Below are 14,332 nucleotides of genomic sequence, written 5' to 3'. Positions count from 1 at the left end.
AGCAGTGCATGTGTATGAAGCAGATGCTAAAGAAAGGTCTGTGGCCAAGATGGAAATCCAGGTCCAAGCTTACATGGGAAGTGGGAAACAGGGAGATGAAGTCCTTGGTTTGTATTCAGCCAGGACAAGATTGAAGCAACTGCTCTTCAAATTAAAGGGAGGCTCCTCTCTACTCAACTGACAGTGATGATAAAGTGTGAACCAGCTCAGATCTCTGTTCTCTGGAAAGATCCTTCCCCGCTGAAGAATTTGATACTTTGTTAAAGACATTAAAAAAAAAAGGCAAAAAGCTCTCATGCGATGTTAGCTTGAAGTCTTATCTGAAGGCCTGCAGGCATGTTCTAACTCCAGTTGGGATCTTATTCTTTGTGTTGGACCCATTCTTTGCATTAGGGAAAAAAGTTTCTTTCTTATCAAATGGCACTCCACTGCCCTTGCATGCTTATTTATTTGCAACTTCCCTTTTCCAAGCTTTCTTGCATGGTGCAGAGTCCAGCTGCCCTTCAGTGGGATGCATTGTGGTCTCCCAGGTTTTGATCTTGGAACAGGAAGATTCATTTCCCAAGCTGCTGAGGAAATCATCATCCTGCTTGCAAATGCCTTTTGTAGCAGTTAACTGAAATTTTGTGTTTCTAAGTGAACTGTTTAAAGTGAACTGTCTAGCTGTTGCTTTGTTGGGTAAATGTTAAAGCATTTTTAAGGTAACTGCACCTTTCAAGTTCAAAGTACCTTTTTTTTTTCCTTCAGCTGAGCATGTTGTCTGCTAAGTAGAACTGCATCTTGAAATGCAGGTGATGCTTGAGTTGTGTTTGTTTGTTTCCTGGAGAGAACAGCATCTGCTGCTGCTTTTCTGGACAGTTTTGCATGGGCCTCTATCATACCAAATGCTTGTCTTTATATGATGGCCACAAGCTCTCATGTACCTAAACTTCCCCCTCTGCTTTTTATCTCATCCGAGAAAAGGTTTTGTGATTTTTTTAGTTCTTCTATTCATACTGTCACTTCCTTCATGCAAGCTCCAGCTTTCACTGGGAAAACCTTTCTCAAGTATTTCTGTCAATAGACATGAGTCTGCTCTGGTCCCCTTTGTCTTGCTGTCATCCCACTTCCCTTGCTGTCCACTATTCACATCAGAAGTGCTGAGGACATGCAAAAAAGTAAATGCTGGTAATAGATCCACTGAGATTCTGAGCTTGGGCTTTTCTGATGTTCCTTGTGTTGCTTCCTCAAGCATGTTGGATCAGAGGTGCTGAATGCCTCTGAAAACCCAGAAATGGAAAGGTGGCGTCTGGTTTGATGTCTGTCCATGTCACCTGGCACCCTTGGTTGTATCTCCCCTTGGATCCTGGGCTCCGTGGTGGCAGCCATCCAGCACCAACCCACCTGGCTGTTCTTCCACCACTCCCCTGAGCATCATTTTATTGCACATATAACTTAAATACAGAAACTGCTAGTGAATAGTATGGCTTGCTCCAAAATGTTGGTACCATTTGATTTTCCCTGTCTGGAAAGCTGTGTCTGTCTTTTGGCCCCTGTGGCAGTTTTATGGTTTATAAAACTATAAAAAGTTTATATCATCCACAGTAAAATGCTAACAGCCAAATACACAGTAAATTGTGAGATATGTTTTGAAGCCCTGACCAAATGGCGCAGATGTTGGTTTCAACACTTTTCAAAAACCACAAGAATCCTGGAGTTGTTTTCCTAGTAACTCCTAATCTGGAAAGCTGCTTTTAACAGGGTGTCCTACATGACCATTGCTGTTTCACAAGCTGAAGTATTACCTCTGCCTGAAGTCTTTACCTATGGTTGTATTTTATAAACATGTTTTTCACTACAAGAAGAGGGGAGAACTTCTTGTGTGGACAATTCCCTCAAAGGGAAGACAACCACTATGAGGAGGGAAAACTGGTAATAACAGATCTGGATCAGGCTTAGGTACTTTGCAATTTCTTTGCTTCATTCTTCATTGGCAATCAGGCTTTCCACACCTCTCAGGTGGGAACTGGGGGAGTGGAGTCCCACCCAATGTAAGCAAAGAGCCACATTCAAGACGTCTAGTGAAACTGAACAAGCACAAATCCATGGAACCTGATAGGAAGCATTCCAGGATTTTGAGGGAACTGGGTGATGTGGTTGGCAAGTAATTTTCTGTCATTTTTGAAAAGTCACAATAGTCAGGTGAAGTCCCTGGTGACTGGAGCAAAGGAAAGCATCACATCTGTTTTTAAGGAGAGAAAGGGGGGGACCCTGGTAACTGCAGGTCAGTGAGTCTCACTTCTGTGGCTTGGGAGATCATGGGACAGATGCTCATGGACACACTGCTAAGGCACATGCAAAAGACGAGGAGGTGATCTGACACAGCCAGCACAGCATCACTGTGGGCACGTTGTGCCTGACCAACCCTGGTGGCGTTCTCTGGTGAGTAACTGCAACGCTCAGCAAGGGAAGAAGACCAGCCAGTCCCATTGACATAGAGTTCTGTAAGGCCTTCAGCTTGGTCTCACATGACACCCTTATCTCTAAAGTGGAGAGAGATGGATTTGAAGGGTGGGCTGCTGGGTAGAAAAGAAATGGGCTGGCTGGATGTAGTCAGAGAGTTGTGGTCAGTGGCTCTATGTCTAGGTGGAGGCCAGTGACAAGTGATGTCCCTCAGGGTTCTGTCTTGTAGCTGGCTCTTCATGAGCCAACAGTGTATGCTCACAGACCAGAAAGCCAAAGCATCCTGGGCTGCATCCAAAGCAGGGTGAGGGAGGGAATTCTCCTGCTCTACTCTGCCCCCGTGAGACCCCACCTGGAACACTGTGTCCAGCTCTGGAGTCATCAGCATGAAAAAGTCATGGACCTTTAGAGTAGGTCCAGAGTAGGGCCACAGAGATGATCAGAGGGCTGGAGTACTTTTCCTATGAGAACACGTAGAGAACTGGGGGTGTTCAGCCCAGAAGAGAGAAGGTTTCAGGGATACCTTAGAGAACCTTCCAATACTGAAAGAGGGCATAGAAAAAGAGAGAGACTTTTTACACAGGCACGTATGGATAGGACAAGGGTGAATGATTTCAAACTAAAAGAAGAGATTAAATATTAGGAAGAAATTCTTTATTCAGGGGCTGGTGAGGCACTGGAACAGGTTGCCCAGAAGGTTTGTGCATGCCCTGTCCCTGGGAGTGTTCAAGGGCCGGCCAGATGGGGCCCTGAACAACCTGGTCTAATGAATGGCATCCCTGTCCTTAGCACAGGGGTTGGAATTAAATGATCTCCAAGGTCCCTTCCAACTCACATCATTTTATGATTCTATGATTTTAGTAAAATGTTCTGTTTGCACACACACACACACACACGAAAAAGAAAAATTCCTGCATTTCTTAATTTGGGGTGATTTTAGGAGTTAAGAACAAGCAAAAATGAAAAATTATGTTGTAATTAAAAAGATTCCTTTCGTACGACTTAAAAAAATTACATATCCTAATGCTGTCCTGCATATAGTTCCAAGGCTGTTACAAAAGCTTTGGGAGACATTTTCTCAGTACTTTCCGGTCTTGGATCAAATACTTCTTGTTTCCCTCAAGTTTTCTGTTACTGGATATGCTTGCATGGGGCTTTGATGGAAGAAAACAAGTTAACCAAAGCTCGTGCATTACCATCTGGAGATATTGTTTGGAGGTAACACAAGTCCAGGGTACTGCCAGTAAAATGGTCAGGGAGTGTCCTCAGCAGAAGCTGCCAAAGACAAATAATTTCCTGCAGGGGTTCTGTGTTTGGAGGCAGTGTGAGCTGATTAAACTCATTAAAGTGATTGAAGGAATGAGGGTGGTTCGTAGGGGCTGGGCATTAGTTGGGGTCAGGCTAATGGCTGAAGATCCCTGCCTCTTAAAAAAGAAGTGAAGCCAGAGGCTCTGGAAAGCAGTGTAAGACACACACAGTCAGCATAGGTCTCACTTCAACTCGGCTTATATACCTGCAGCCTACAAGTCATTCCCCTCAGTAATTATATTGGACAAGTTTCTCACAGACAAGCTGAATCTTGTTAGTGGATTTTTAACTTCCTACTCTTTTATTTCATTTGCTGTACCAGCAACTTTTTATAACAGTACATTTGTTATTTCCTTGTATGTGTTTTAAAAAAGATGCTGCCTGTCTGTGTGAAAGAGGGCACAGGGGGCTGGCAGCATGATAAGTTATGTTTGCATCCTTGTTCCTTTGGTTTTGGCTAGGGAGCATCACTAGCTCCACAGTGCCCAGGGTGACATCTCGGGTATCAGCCAGGACACGTGTCCTCACCCTGTTGGTGTCCTCACCCTGCTGCTTTGAGCACGTGTTGGGGGTGGGTGGCCTCTAGCTGACACTGCCAAAACCAGGGGAAGTTTTAAATAGCAAAAGGAGCCTCTAGCTTACCCAAAATTGCCAAGTATAGCTGGAGGCAAGAATGACAAGGGAAGAGTAGTGGGTCCTGTAGTGTTGCTACATATACCAAAAAGAATAAAATACAGTGTTTTAGGAGGAATGCAAGTCCAAGTGGAGAATGACCATCATTGTAGCTTCCTTTAGCTTATGGTTAAAGAAATGCAAACTGCTTTTCCAGTTTTAAGCAAACAGAAGAAGCCAGTTACTAAGCTCTGTGTTGATATAGTTCCCTTCCAGGTCAGTGCATCATCCAAAAAAAAGAGCTTTTTTTTTTTCTTTTCCCTCTGGCTTTCCTCCCCCCCACTCCCTGCCTTTTTATAGACATTGGAATAGAAAAAGGAGGGAATGCAGAGAGAAAATTAATCTTCAATTCCCAGAAGAAGCATGTGGACCTTTGCATTCTTGAGTTTATTAATTTTTTTTCGAATGAAAAATAACTTAAATAATGATGTTTTAAAAAAGTAACTCGTGCATCTTTGATTTTTGTGCAGTCCTTGTTTGGAATTTTTTTTTTTTTAAGCTATTGTTGTCTGTAGAAGATGAGTTCACATGAAAAAGAGTTTAAAAAATGTTTGGATGCTCTTTTCTTCCCTGTGAGGTCTAAAAATAGAAGCTGACAAAGAATTGCTTATAGACTCACTGCTCTGCTCAGAGGGTTTAACTTGAGTCTTAAGCTGCATTTTCTGACTTTACAGCAGCCGAGCAGTGCAGAAGCCCCAAGGCTGGGCTTACTGAGCATAGCAAGGGAGGAGACCAAATCTCTGTATCAGCCCTCCTGTTTATCTTCTGCCTTCTCCATCCCTGGGGAGAAGGCACAGCACCAAAATCGTGTGTGAGAATGAGAGCGAGGTGTAAGTACTGGGAGCAAAGGAAGAGGGATGGTATGGAGAGGGTTGAGGGAGGTTTTATTTATTGGTAGTGCTGCTTGTGTTGAGGAGAGTGGATAGCATATAGCTGCAGTCTTACATGGCTTTTTAATTATTTCTATAGCTAGAAGACTTGGCCAATGTATTTGGGTTTCTTGATATTGCCATAGTCTAGCACCAAAGTGTTGTCATCATTGTCACCACAGCTTGCTACTGTACTATAAAAGCTTGGTGCAAATGGGGAGAATAGAGGCAAATATGTATAATCTGCATTTAATGTGTGTAAGACACATCATAACCTACTAGGTGATAACGTATATAAAATATAATCCATATAATGGGTTGCTTCATTATAAAGGTGGCCACCTCTGAAAGAGTGTGAGGCCTTCTGCACTTTAGGGCCTCCAAGTTGTTGTGTCTGTGTGCTGGAGAAGTGACAACAGGGGAAATTCACACAGGACAGCTCAGGATTGTGTGGAAAAGTCCATTTGCTGGTGTGTGTGAGGGGGATTGGAAGAGAGGTTGTGTTATTAAAGTGGCAGCTCACAACAGAAGTGAGCTGTGCTTCCTCTACCCAGTGCTTGCTGACTTCAAGCAGAGCATTGTGCTTTGGGATGCTGTCTTGATTTCACACTTGTGGAATTAGTGTGTTGCTCCTCTGAGTTGCTGAAGGTGAGGGCTAAGAAGCTGGGTTTGTAAGTGACAGCTCTGTGTTGGGCTCTGCTGTCCTGGGGACTGTGTGGCTGCTTGGAGGTATCAGGGAGAACTGCAAGTGCTGGAAGGTGGCTCAGGTGGCACGGCCGGTGCCAGCTCTTCTGCTGTGCAGGATGATGATGTCGTGTACTGGTGTTAACCTGGCCCAAGTCCTGAAGGAGTGGCCTGAACCCTCTACTGCAGCCCTTCTTGGAGGCAACATGCTCTTAGATTAGCTGGAGTTGGGTGTAATACTGTGCCTTTGGCTTGGGTAGGGGGTGTCTTCTGCCTGCTGAGTTACCAGTGCAACGTGCCTGCTGGTATAAAGGTGTGTTAGGCTCTCAGACCTTCATGGGAAACCCTGGGACCTGACCAGGGTGGAAAATGGCAAGAAAAGCTACACCGGGGTTTTTTTGCAATGCAAACAAGCGTAGTTTATTTTCTGCCAGTGTATGCCCTGCAGTTACAGCCTATTCCTTCCCTACCAGCTCCAAAGGGACTGGAAAACTGACCAACTTCATATTTCCTTTGCAGTGAGCCCGGGGGACGAGAGGGTTGCCTCCTGCCTTGTCTCTCCTCCCAGCTGCCTGCGGTGAGCCGTGCCAGAGGACACGGCTGGAGGAGAGCAGCCACGTGCAGCTGGGCTGTGTGGGCGAGCCAAAGGGCTTTGGACTGGTGGGCTGTGCCAACTGGGAGTCCTCAGCACCCTGCAGCAGAGACAACTGCCTCTTGCCAGGTAGATGCCTTCAGGGGAGTGGACAGCTCCAGCTGAACTGATGAATCTTGGCACCTGATAGAAGGCTCAGGTAAGGGCACATTGCTTGGAGCTGGGTTATGTTTTCATCCTGTCTTCTCCAAACTCACAAACTGGCTCTGGAGCAAATGAGAAGCACTCTGAGAGCTGTCATATACGGTGGTTACACATGCTAGTAAATCAGCAGGGTCTCATCTGCAGTGATGCTGGAGGCTCTGGCTTGTTGAGGTATTGCTGGTGGCATCAAAGTGGGATCAGTGGAGGTTCTCCCTTGGTGTTCCCACTGCCTCTGCTGAGGGAGGTGACTGTGGTTTTACCCAGCACAGCATCCAGTGCAGTTTCAGATACAGTGCAAGTTTACTAGAACAGGAGATCATTTGAGTTTTCTCTAGCACATCTGTGATTCATCTAAAGTGATCAATGGGCAGTCATTTTCAAAGACCCCAAGACAGTTCAAACAAACAAACCTTCCTGCAATATAGCTGGCTTAGTGCTCCTTATGCTTTTAAAACAAACAAACAAACAAACAAGCTTGCTTGTGTTCTTTTGGGTTGTAGTCAAGGAAATAAATACGCAAACAGGATCTCCTTAATCTTGGTTCATCTTGCTTGATAGTAATTTCATTCCTGAAGCCGTAATTCACTTTGTGAGTGCAGGTCTTGATTTCCTTTCTGGTAGCAGGGATGTAATTGTGTCCTGGATCTGAGCTAAGGTTGGGGATGCACAGTCCAGTGAAGTGTTTTGAAGCTGGCCAGCATGTTTGTAGTCTGGGTTTGTTAATGAGAGAGAATCTGCACATGGGGATCAGCAGAAGTCCTCGATGCAAGTGCACTGTGTGTGTTGTCCATTTTGGAGTACAAATTTGGGGGTCTAGTATAAAATGCTGCAGCAGCTGCAACACCAGAGGTGAGGATGCTGGCCACTCTCGTACCACGGCCTCAGGAGCAGGTTGGCTTCCTTATGGGCTGGTTCTCACGAAGCAAAAGCTCTGCCTGCGGTCAGCAATGCGTGGCCACTTCCTCCTCAGCTCGTCGCCTCACGGGCACACATCCAGGCAGCCAGTGCCCACCTGTAACAGCCCACAGCCCCTCTTGGGTGCCCTGGGGGGCTTTAAGGTTTCCCCAGGCTGTGGCCATGCAGTCGGGGCAGTCCCAAAGCCATGCTGGCTTTGGCTGTGCATGGTAGGTACGTGCTGTGGTGTTATGCCATGGCTTTGCTTCTGCAAGGCTTTGAGCATGTGGGAAAAGAGCCTCTGATGACAGCTCCTCTTGGCTTGCAGCTACTGACTGTCCCCACAGATTCTACCAGGCAGCCAGGATGGGCAGGTTGCTCCAAGCCCTTAGCCTGTGTAGTTTGAAGCGTGTCAAGGTGCCTGTTTCATGCACTTACAAAACCCTGATGGGGCTTACTCAACTTCTCACAGCTTGCTTTAGTTGCTTTCACTGCTCTGCATGGCCAGGCTTATTCCAAGGTGTGCAAGTGCATGAGTCACTGTTACATCTAGTAGTAGCTTTACAAGTGAGTAGTAGCTTTAAAAGTGCTTTGCTGGGAAGTGATGCAGACTGCAGCTGTACCTTGTGAGAGGCTTTTGCCTCTTAAGAGATGTGTAAGCATTTTCACTTGCGTAGATGTATACGCTTTTCCTTTAAACTGTTCCCCTAAAGCAAAAATTGCAGGCTGATACCATAGATGGCTAAAGACATGACATGGTGTGTTTAAATGTGCTTTCAAAATAGAACGTGAAACAGGAACGGTGACTTGTTGTTTTTCAACAGTGGTGCGTGTGACTGTAGTAAGTACATACCTTTTGACTTTATTCCACAGCAGTAGTTTCACTCTGATAGTGGCCAGAGTGGTAGTGAAGTACGATGTGTCAAAACTTTATTTCTCCTAGCAGCAGTCTCTAATTAAAGTGAACACACTCAGAATAGGAACACACCTAAACCCATTTCTGCTTTTTCAATGACCTACCAAATCGAAACCAACTACAAAACATGTAGTCTTACTCTCAAATGGCTTGAGTAGATACTATTCTACAGTACGGAAGATTTAAAAACTGGATTCCAGAATATCCTCAAATCCAGCCTGAGACTGAGAACGTGTTGCTATGCTGTGTTTCCTAAGAAGAGATTTTACTGATATTTTCATTTTCAAAAGCCCATCTGCCAAGTACCAGCAGGGTGATTGCTGATGAATTGATAAGTGTGAGACGAGAGTGTTGTGGCTGGAGGTGACAAGGGGACATTTGTGTGTCCCGGGCTGTGTCACAAGGAGCCCTGCTGCATGGGAAATGCTCACTTCTCCTGGGCAGCGAGCAGGGCTGCAGCTCTGGGCAGAGGTTCCCCTCTCCCAGCCAGGCTGGTCCTGGCGAGTGCTGTCCCATGTGGGAGCTTGGCAGATCTGGCTGGAAAAATATGGGGCTTATGGGAAGGGTATAACAGTAAATCTGATTTATGGAGAACAATTTTGACATGAAGCCTTGGATTTTGATGCAGATGCTTTCTTCTCACTGCCAATATTTGAGATCCCAGCTGGTGAATTAGTTTAAGGAAAGTTGCTTTCATTCAAAAATTGGGTATTTTATTTCAGGTTTACTGATGGTTGGATAATGTTCAATGCAGGTGGGCTGTAACGTGCATTTACATTAAACATCTTTAGGCTTATTGTTGTTGGTATTAATTTTTACTTCCTTAAATTGTAAACTGGAAGCTGCAAGTGTTAGTGTGAGATGACAGATTGTGGGTGTTTTCAACTCATTCTTTTTAAAAGGAGCTAGTTCATAACTTTGTTTTGGGGTTGAATTTAAATGAGCATGGTTCAGGACTTTCTGTTGTTTACATCCTAATAAATTATCTAATGCCATTGTTGCATAGTTCACATTTTCTTACTATTCCAGTTCATAGCAACTTCATCTTCTGTATTTGTCATGGAAAAAAAAATCTCTTTGCTAGGAAAATACAGTACTCTCAGGAGAAAATTGGGTGGTAGGCTTTTGAGAAGATAATTTGAGTGGTGTATTAAAAAAAAAAAAAAAGTAAGTATGCAGTCATACATAGGTATATGGAGAGGCATGGCAGGTTCAACCTGTTCCTATTTATAGAAAGCCTGTTTACATCAAGTAAAAAAAAGATGTTTCATCAAATCCTTCAGAAAATAAGTCTCAGTAGTTTCCATGTATATGAGGTGTCATTTCGCTCAAGCAAAGGCAGTCTAACATCATGATGTCAAAACTACTCTGGAGTTTGAGTGTGTGCAGAATTAAATAATAAAAATAGCCCTATTTAATACATGCTGTTACAGAGCTAAGCTATGTTCTGTTCCCTCTCCAGATTACTTTGACAACCACCTCATTGAGCGCAGCACGGTCTCTGTGCTCTCCCAAGCAGCAGCACTATGGTCACACCCCAAGGCCAGTGGAGCCACTTGCCATCTCCATCCTTCCCACTGCCGTCACCCATTTTCTCTGCTTTCAAGTTTTTTCCTAAATTTGGACTTTTGCACTGGTCTAGAAAGAGAAAACAAATGTGCATATTCCAGGCATGAGATGAAAATCTGGCTCCTGTGCACAAGTCTGGTGTTTCTGGCTGCAGAGAGGCTTTTGCAGAGGTGAATGCCAAAATATATGTGTTCTTGCTGTGTAAATACTCCCGTGGTACCAAGTTGCTCTTCCTTTGTTAGTCTCTTAGAGTGTGGTCAGATATGCTCAGAATAGCTTTCACTTTGTAAGTGTCTGGAAAAATAGCCCATTTAATCTGACATACAGTTTATTTTTCCCCTGTAGCAGAATATTTCTATTTTTAACAGCATGTAAAAGACATAATTGGAATTTTTTGGCCCCATAACAACCACAGAAGTCAGAATTGGGGGAGTGAAATTGCCTATAAGTTTCACAGGAGATGTGAGAAGAAGATGTAGAAGTATTAGATGACACAGTGAGACAGTTACTCAGACCTTGCTACATTGGAAAATTAAGCTGTGATTAAGATGTACTGATCAAAGCTCACATTTGAAGTAGGAGCTGCAGCTTGGAAAAATAAAAGAACAAAATACACTTTAATATTTCTGTCCTTGCTCTGTTTTGATTGTGGAGTCAATAACAGGGAAAGATACACCCATTGGCTTGAATTTGAAGAATTTGCATTTTTCCAGTGTCTGAATGGAGGAGTGTAAAGTGGTGCCATGCTTGTGCTGCTACCTGATAATGGGTCACAGAAGAGCCCCGATTATATAGCATGTGATACAATATTTCTATCACATGGCTGACAACTAGGAGAAATGACTGCTTTCAAAATGAAGAGGTAGGGAAAGCTGGATCTCTTGGCCATCTCCATCCGTGCCTGAAAGACATGGTGCCAGCAGGCAGGTTGCATTAAGGAGTTGCCAAGATGAGACAAATGATCTCTTGCAGGTGTCTGAGGGTGCAGACAAGTGGGGTGAGCCTTGGAGAGTGCTGTTGCTTCTGTTCTTCCTATCTCCCTGAGGATTTTTTCTCCTCAATTTATCCCACTCAGCAGATGATCCTAAGTGATGCCTTTGGCTTCTCTGGCTCATTCAGTGTCCAGCACTGCTGCTGAGATGCATCTTCAGCTAGAAGTTGGGATAGGATGTCCTATGGGAAGAACCCTTCAGGTTCCCTCTGAAGGGAGGTGAGGATGGCTCCTTGTTGTGGTTTAAGCTGTCCATTAGAGAGCTACAGTGGCCAAAAGGTTTGGGTAATGTGGCCTGTGGTGGCCTGGCGTTTGGTGGTGCCATAGCTGTTACATGGGCTGAGCTGGGCTGGTCCTGGCTCCATAGAGTTTCAGAGGAGGAGGACTTGGTGGACCTTCCCTCAGCCCTCTTCCTTGCAACCACTCCTGGGAACTGCAGTTCCCTGGGGGTTCTGTCTGCCTGCATTTTCCCCTTGGTGTTAGATCCACCTTTAGTGGATGAGGAACTAGTTATGGCATGGCAGAGAGGCTACTTCTTTGGGGTTTTACAGGACAGCACTCAAGTTGTGTTTGATGTGGGAAGTTACCTTGCTCCTACTAATGTGTATGGGATGAAGCAGAGCAGTGGGCACAGACCTCAGGGACGTAGGCTGGGTCTTGCTTAGACCAAGACTGATCCTTCTCAGCATAGGTGGGGACATCTTGCTGCTGTTTTGTTTTCTTTTGGAATTTATATAGAAGGTAATCACCTAGAGGCCAGTTGTCTCGTGTACACGTCAGTGGGCAAAAATTTCTTTTGGTTTCTTCTTAAATCTGCCTCTGGATGCCCCTCCAGAGCGTCTCCTGGCTTCCCCTGCAGAGGTGGGGCAGGAGCGTGGTGGTTTGCTGTCATCCACACGGCTGCTGTGCCGAGCAGCGCCCGGCTGGCGCCCGTCCTGTGCTGGGCCAGCACTCTGTGGCTGGTTTGCATGTCCCCATTTAAAAGCCCTGTCTTTCATACTGTCATCTGTGTGCCTGAGAACAAAGACAAGACACCCCTTGCTCGGGTTGGGCTGTGTCCCAGTGCAGGGAGCTTGCAGTCCTGCTGTGTGCAAGCTCCACAAATGCTCTGTATGACAACTGTGCAACCTCAGCCTAACTTTAGCTGTGGGATATGGCTGGAAGCTAAAATTGTCAGTAAATGTTTTTTATATTAGCACTTTCCTAAAATATTGTCACATGTACACATTTACTTATCTCCTTTCCCCTCCCTCCTGCTTTTTTTTTCTCCTTACAGCTTCTGATATGAAGAAGGATATAGAGTCTTTAATAGCCCAGGAAAAAGCAGAAATCGTCGCCAAGTATGAGAAGGTACCGGCCTCGTGTCTCTCCCCAGCATGCTGGCTGGGGCTGAAGCTGTTTCATCAATTAGGAGTGCATCAAAGAAGAACTTTTGCCTCCCTGCATGCATCTCCCCAGTAACCCTCATGCCATTAGGCTTCATGTCAGCTCTCTCTTCCTGTACATCCCTTCTCACTACATCCCTGGAGTTTGTTGAGGGTCCCATGTGTGCTCAGCATAGATACTGAAAGGTGCTGAGTTTCTGGTGCTTCAGTGCTCCCTTAACACCAGCATGGCTTATGCCCAACAGCACCAGTTTTTTTCTGGTGTACAGCTTTTCCCAGCCTCTAGCAGAGGTACACATGGAATGCTGGATAGGCTGAACTTGGCATTTTTCTCTTGCCTGCCTTGTATTTGGCTCTTCAGTGCAGGTTTTGCTCTCCTGGTTCTGTGCCTTTTATCGTTCGGGAGAGAGGGATGTGGGCTTTGGGTGCAGGATGCTGACACTGGGGCATTCCTGATGCTGGGACCAGCTCACAGGTGTCCTTTCTGCTTTCAGGGCAGACAGGAGGGAGCTCAGATTGACCAGTGGGAAGATGCTGATTTCACGCTCTACAAAGTCACAGACCGGTTTGGATTCCTGCAGTAAGTCCTCCTGCCCTCTCCTTTCCTCTCTGACCTTTGTGTGTTGTGTGTGGACCATCCTGCAGTGAGCATGAGTGGCCCAGCATGTCTCCCACAAGCTGCTCTGTGGCTTGGCTTGATCAATCCCAAATGCAGGAGGAAAGACTAAATGGGCCTCCTTCCTCAACTGTGCATGTCCAGACCCTGATGCTTTCAATCTGCTGCAAGACAAGGCTCAGAAATGGTTTCCTACGACAAGCCTGGCATTAGAAGGTGCAGGCCGATGCTCCTGTGGCTCCATGGTGTGTCACAGAGGGAGAGACTCTTGTGTTTGCACCTGATGTTTCAGGGAGGTGTGGGGAGAGACCAGACAAGATACCTGATCATCTTCGATTCCCTTGGGAAATCTCCATCCTAAGGAGGAGATGAATTAGATACCCCCCCGTGCCTGGGAAGAATGCTTAAAAAGAACTGTTTTTATTCTGATTCCGAACTAAAGTTATACTAGTGGGTGTTTTGTATGTAGGAGGGGGGTTTTAAGCAATTGTTGTCCAGAAATTCTGCTTCCCCACCTTTTAAATTGCTGATCATGTGTGTATTGAAGAGGAGATACATGCCCAGGATTTCTAGTTATCAATTACCAGTGCTATCCAGTTATCAATTTCCAGTACTCAATTACCCCCCTGAGCTCCTGTTGGGTGGTGGGATTTTGGATGGTGCTTTCCCTGCCTCTTTCATACTGTGGACAGCTGTAGGAAGGGCACGAAGTCCTCAGGACGCCTCCGTCAGGTGTCTGAGGTGGTCTGTGAGCTGCAGCACCCTGTGCTCCTCCACACCTTTCCTGCCCATGGAGTAACCAGTGACCCCTTGCTTTTCCAGCGAGCAGGAGCTGCCAACCCGCACCGCCTTGGAGGAGAAGGTGAGAGCTGCCAGCTCTGTCATTGTGGATGTGGCATTCTTTTCACACCAGCTGGGGAGGGAATGGTTTTTGAGGAAACAAGTGAGCAAGTAAGAGCAAAGCAGGCAGCCAGCACCCACTGGTCACTGCTGCTCACCCAGAGGTGGAGATTCTGCACAACGCTCAGCTGTTGGAACTTTTATTTTGCTGGGTCAAACAACTTTCCTCCTCCACATGGCATGGAAAAAGCACCTCCTAAAGCAATATTGGGCTTTTCCCTCTGCTTTGGCACAGTGCTCAGCAGCTGTGGCACATAAAGGGGACTGCATGTGCAAGGGAAGGTGGTGGA

The 14,332-nt window shown here is 45.7% G+C and overlaps 1 protein-coding gene across 1 annotated transcript in view; it reads left to right on the top strand.

Annotated features, from left to right (window-relative positions):
• LOC134551107 (USP6 N-terminal-like protein) overlaps positions 1 to 14,332 on the top strand; it is a 76,447-nt gene that overhangs the window by 38,849 nt on the left and 23,266 nt on the right. The window contains exons 3-6 of the mRNA XM_063398272.1: positions 6,495 to 6,766; positions 12,418 to 12,491; positions 13,021 to 13,106; positions 13,965 to 14,004. Coding sequence (XP_063254342.1) covers positions 12,426 to 12,491; positions 13,021 to 13,106; positions 13,965 to 14,004 — 192 coding nt within the window. The 5' untranslated portion in view covers positions 6,495 to 6,766; positions 12,418 to 12,425. The remainder of the gene's footprint in view (positions 1 to 6,494; positions 6,767 to 12,417; positions 12,492 to 13,020; positions 13,107 to 13,964; positions 14,005 to 14,332) is intronic.

Source organism: Prinia subflava, chromosome 5 (assembly GCF_021018805.1).
Source record: "Prinia subflava isolate CZ2003 ecotype Zambia chromosome 5, Cam_Psub_1.2, whole genome shotgun sequence".
Lineage (NCBI taxonomy): Eukaryota > Metazoa > Chordata > Aves > Passeriformes > Cisticolidae > Prinia > Prinia subflava.
This window is presented reverse-complemented; position numbering and strand designations above follow the sequence as displayed.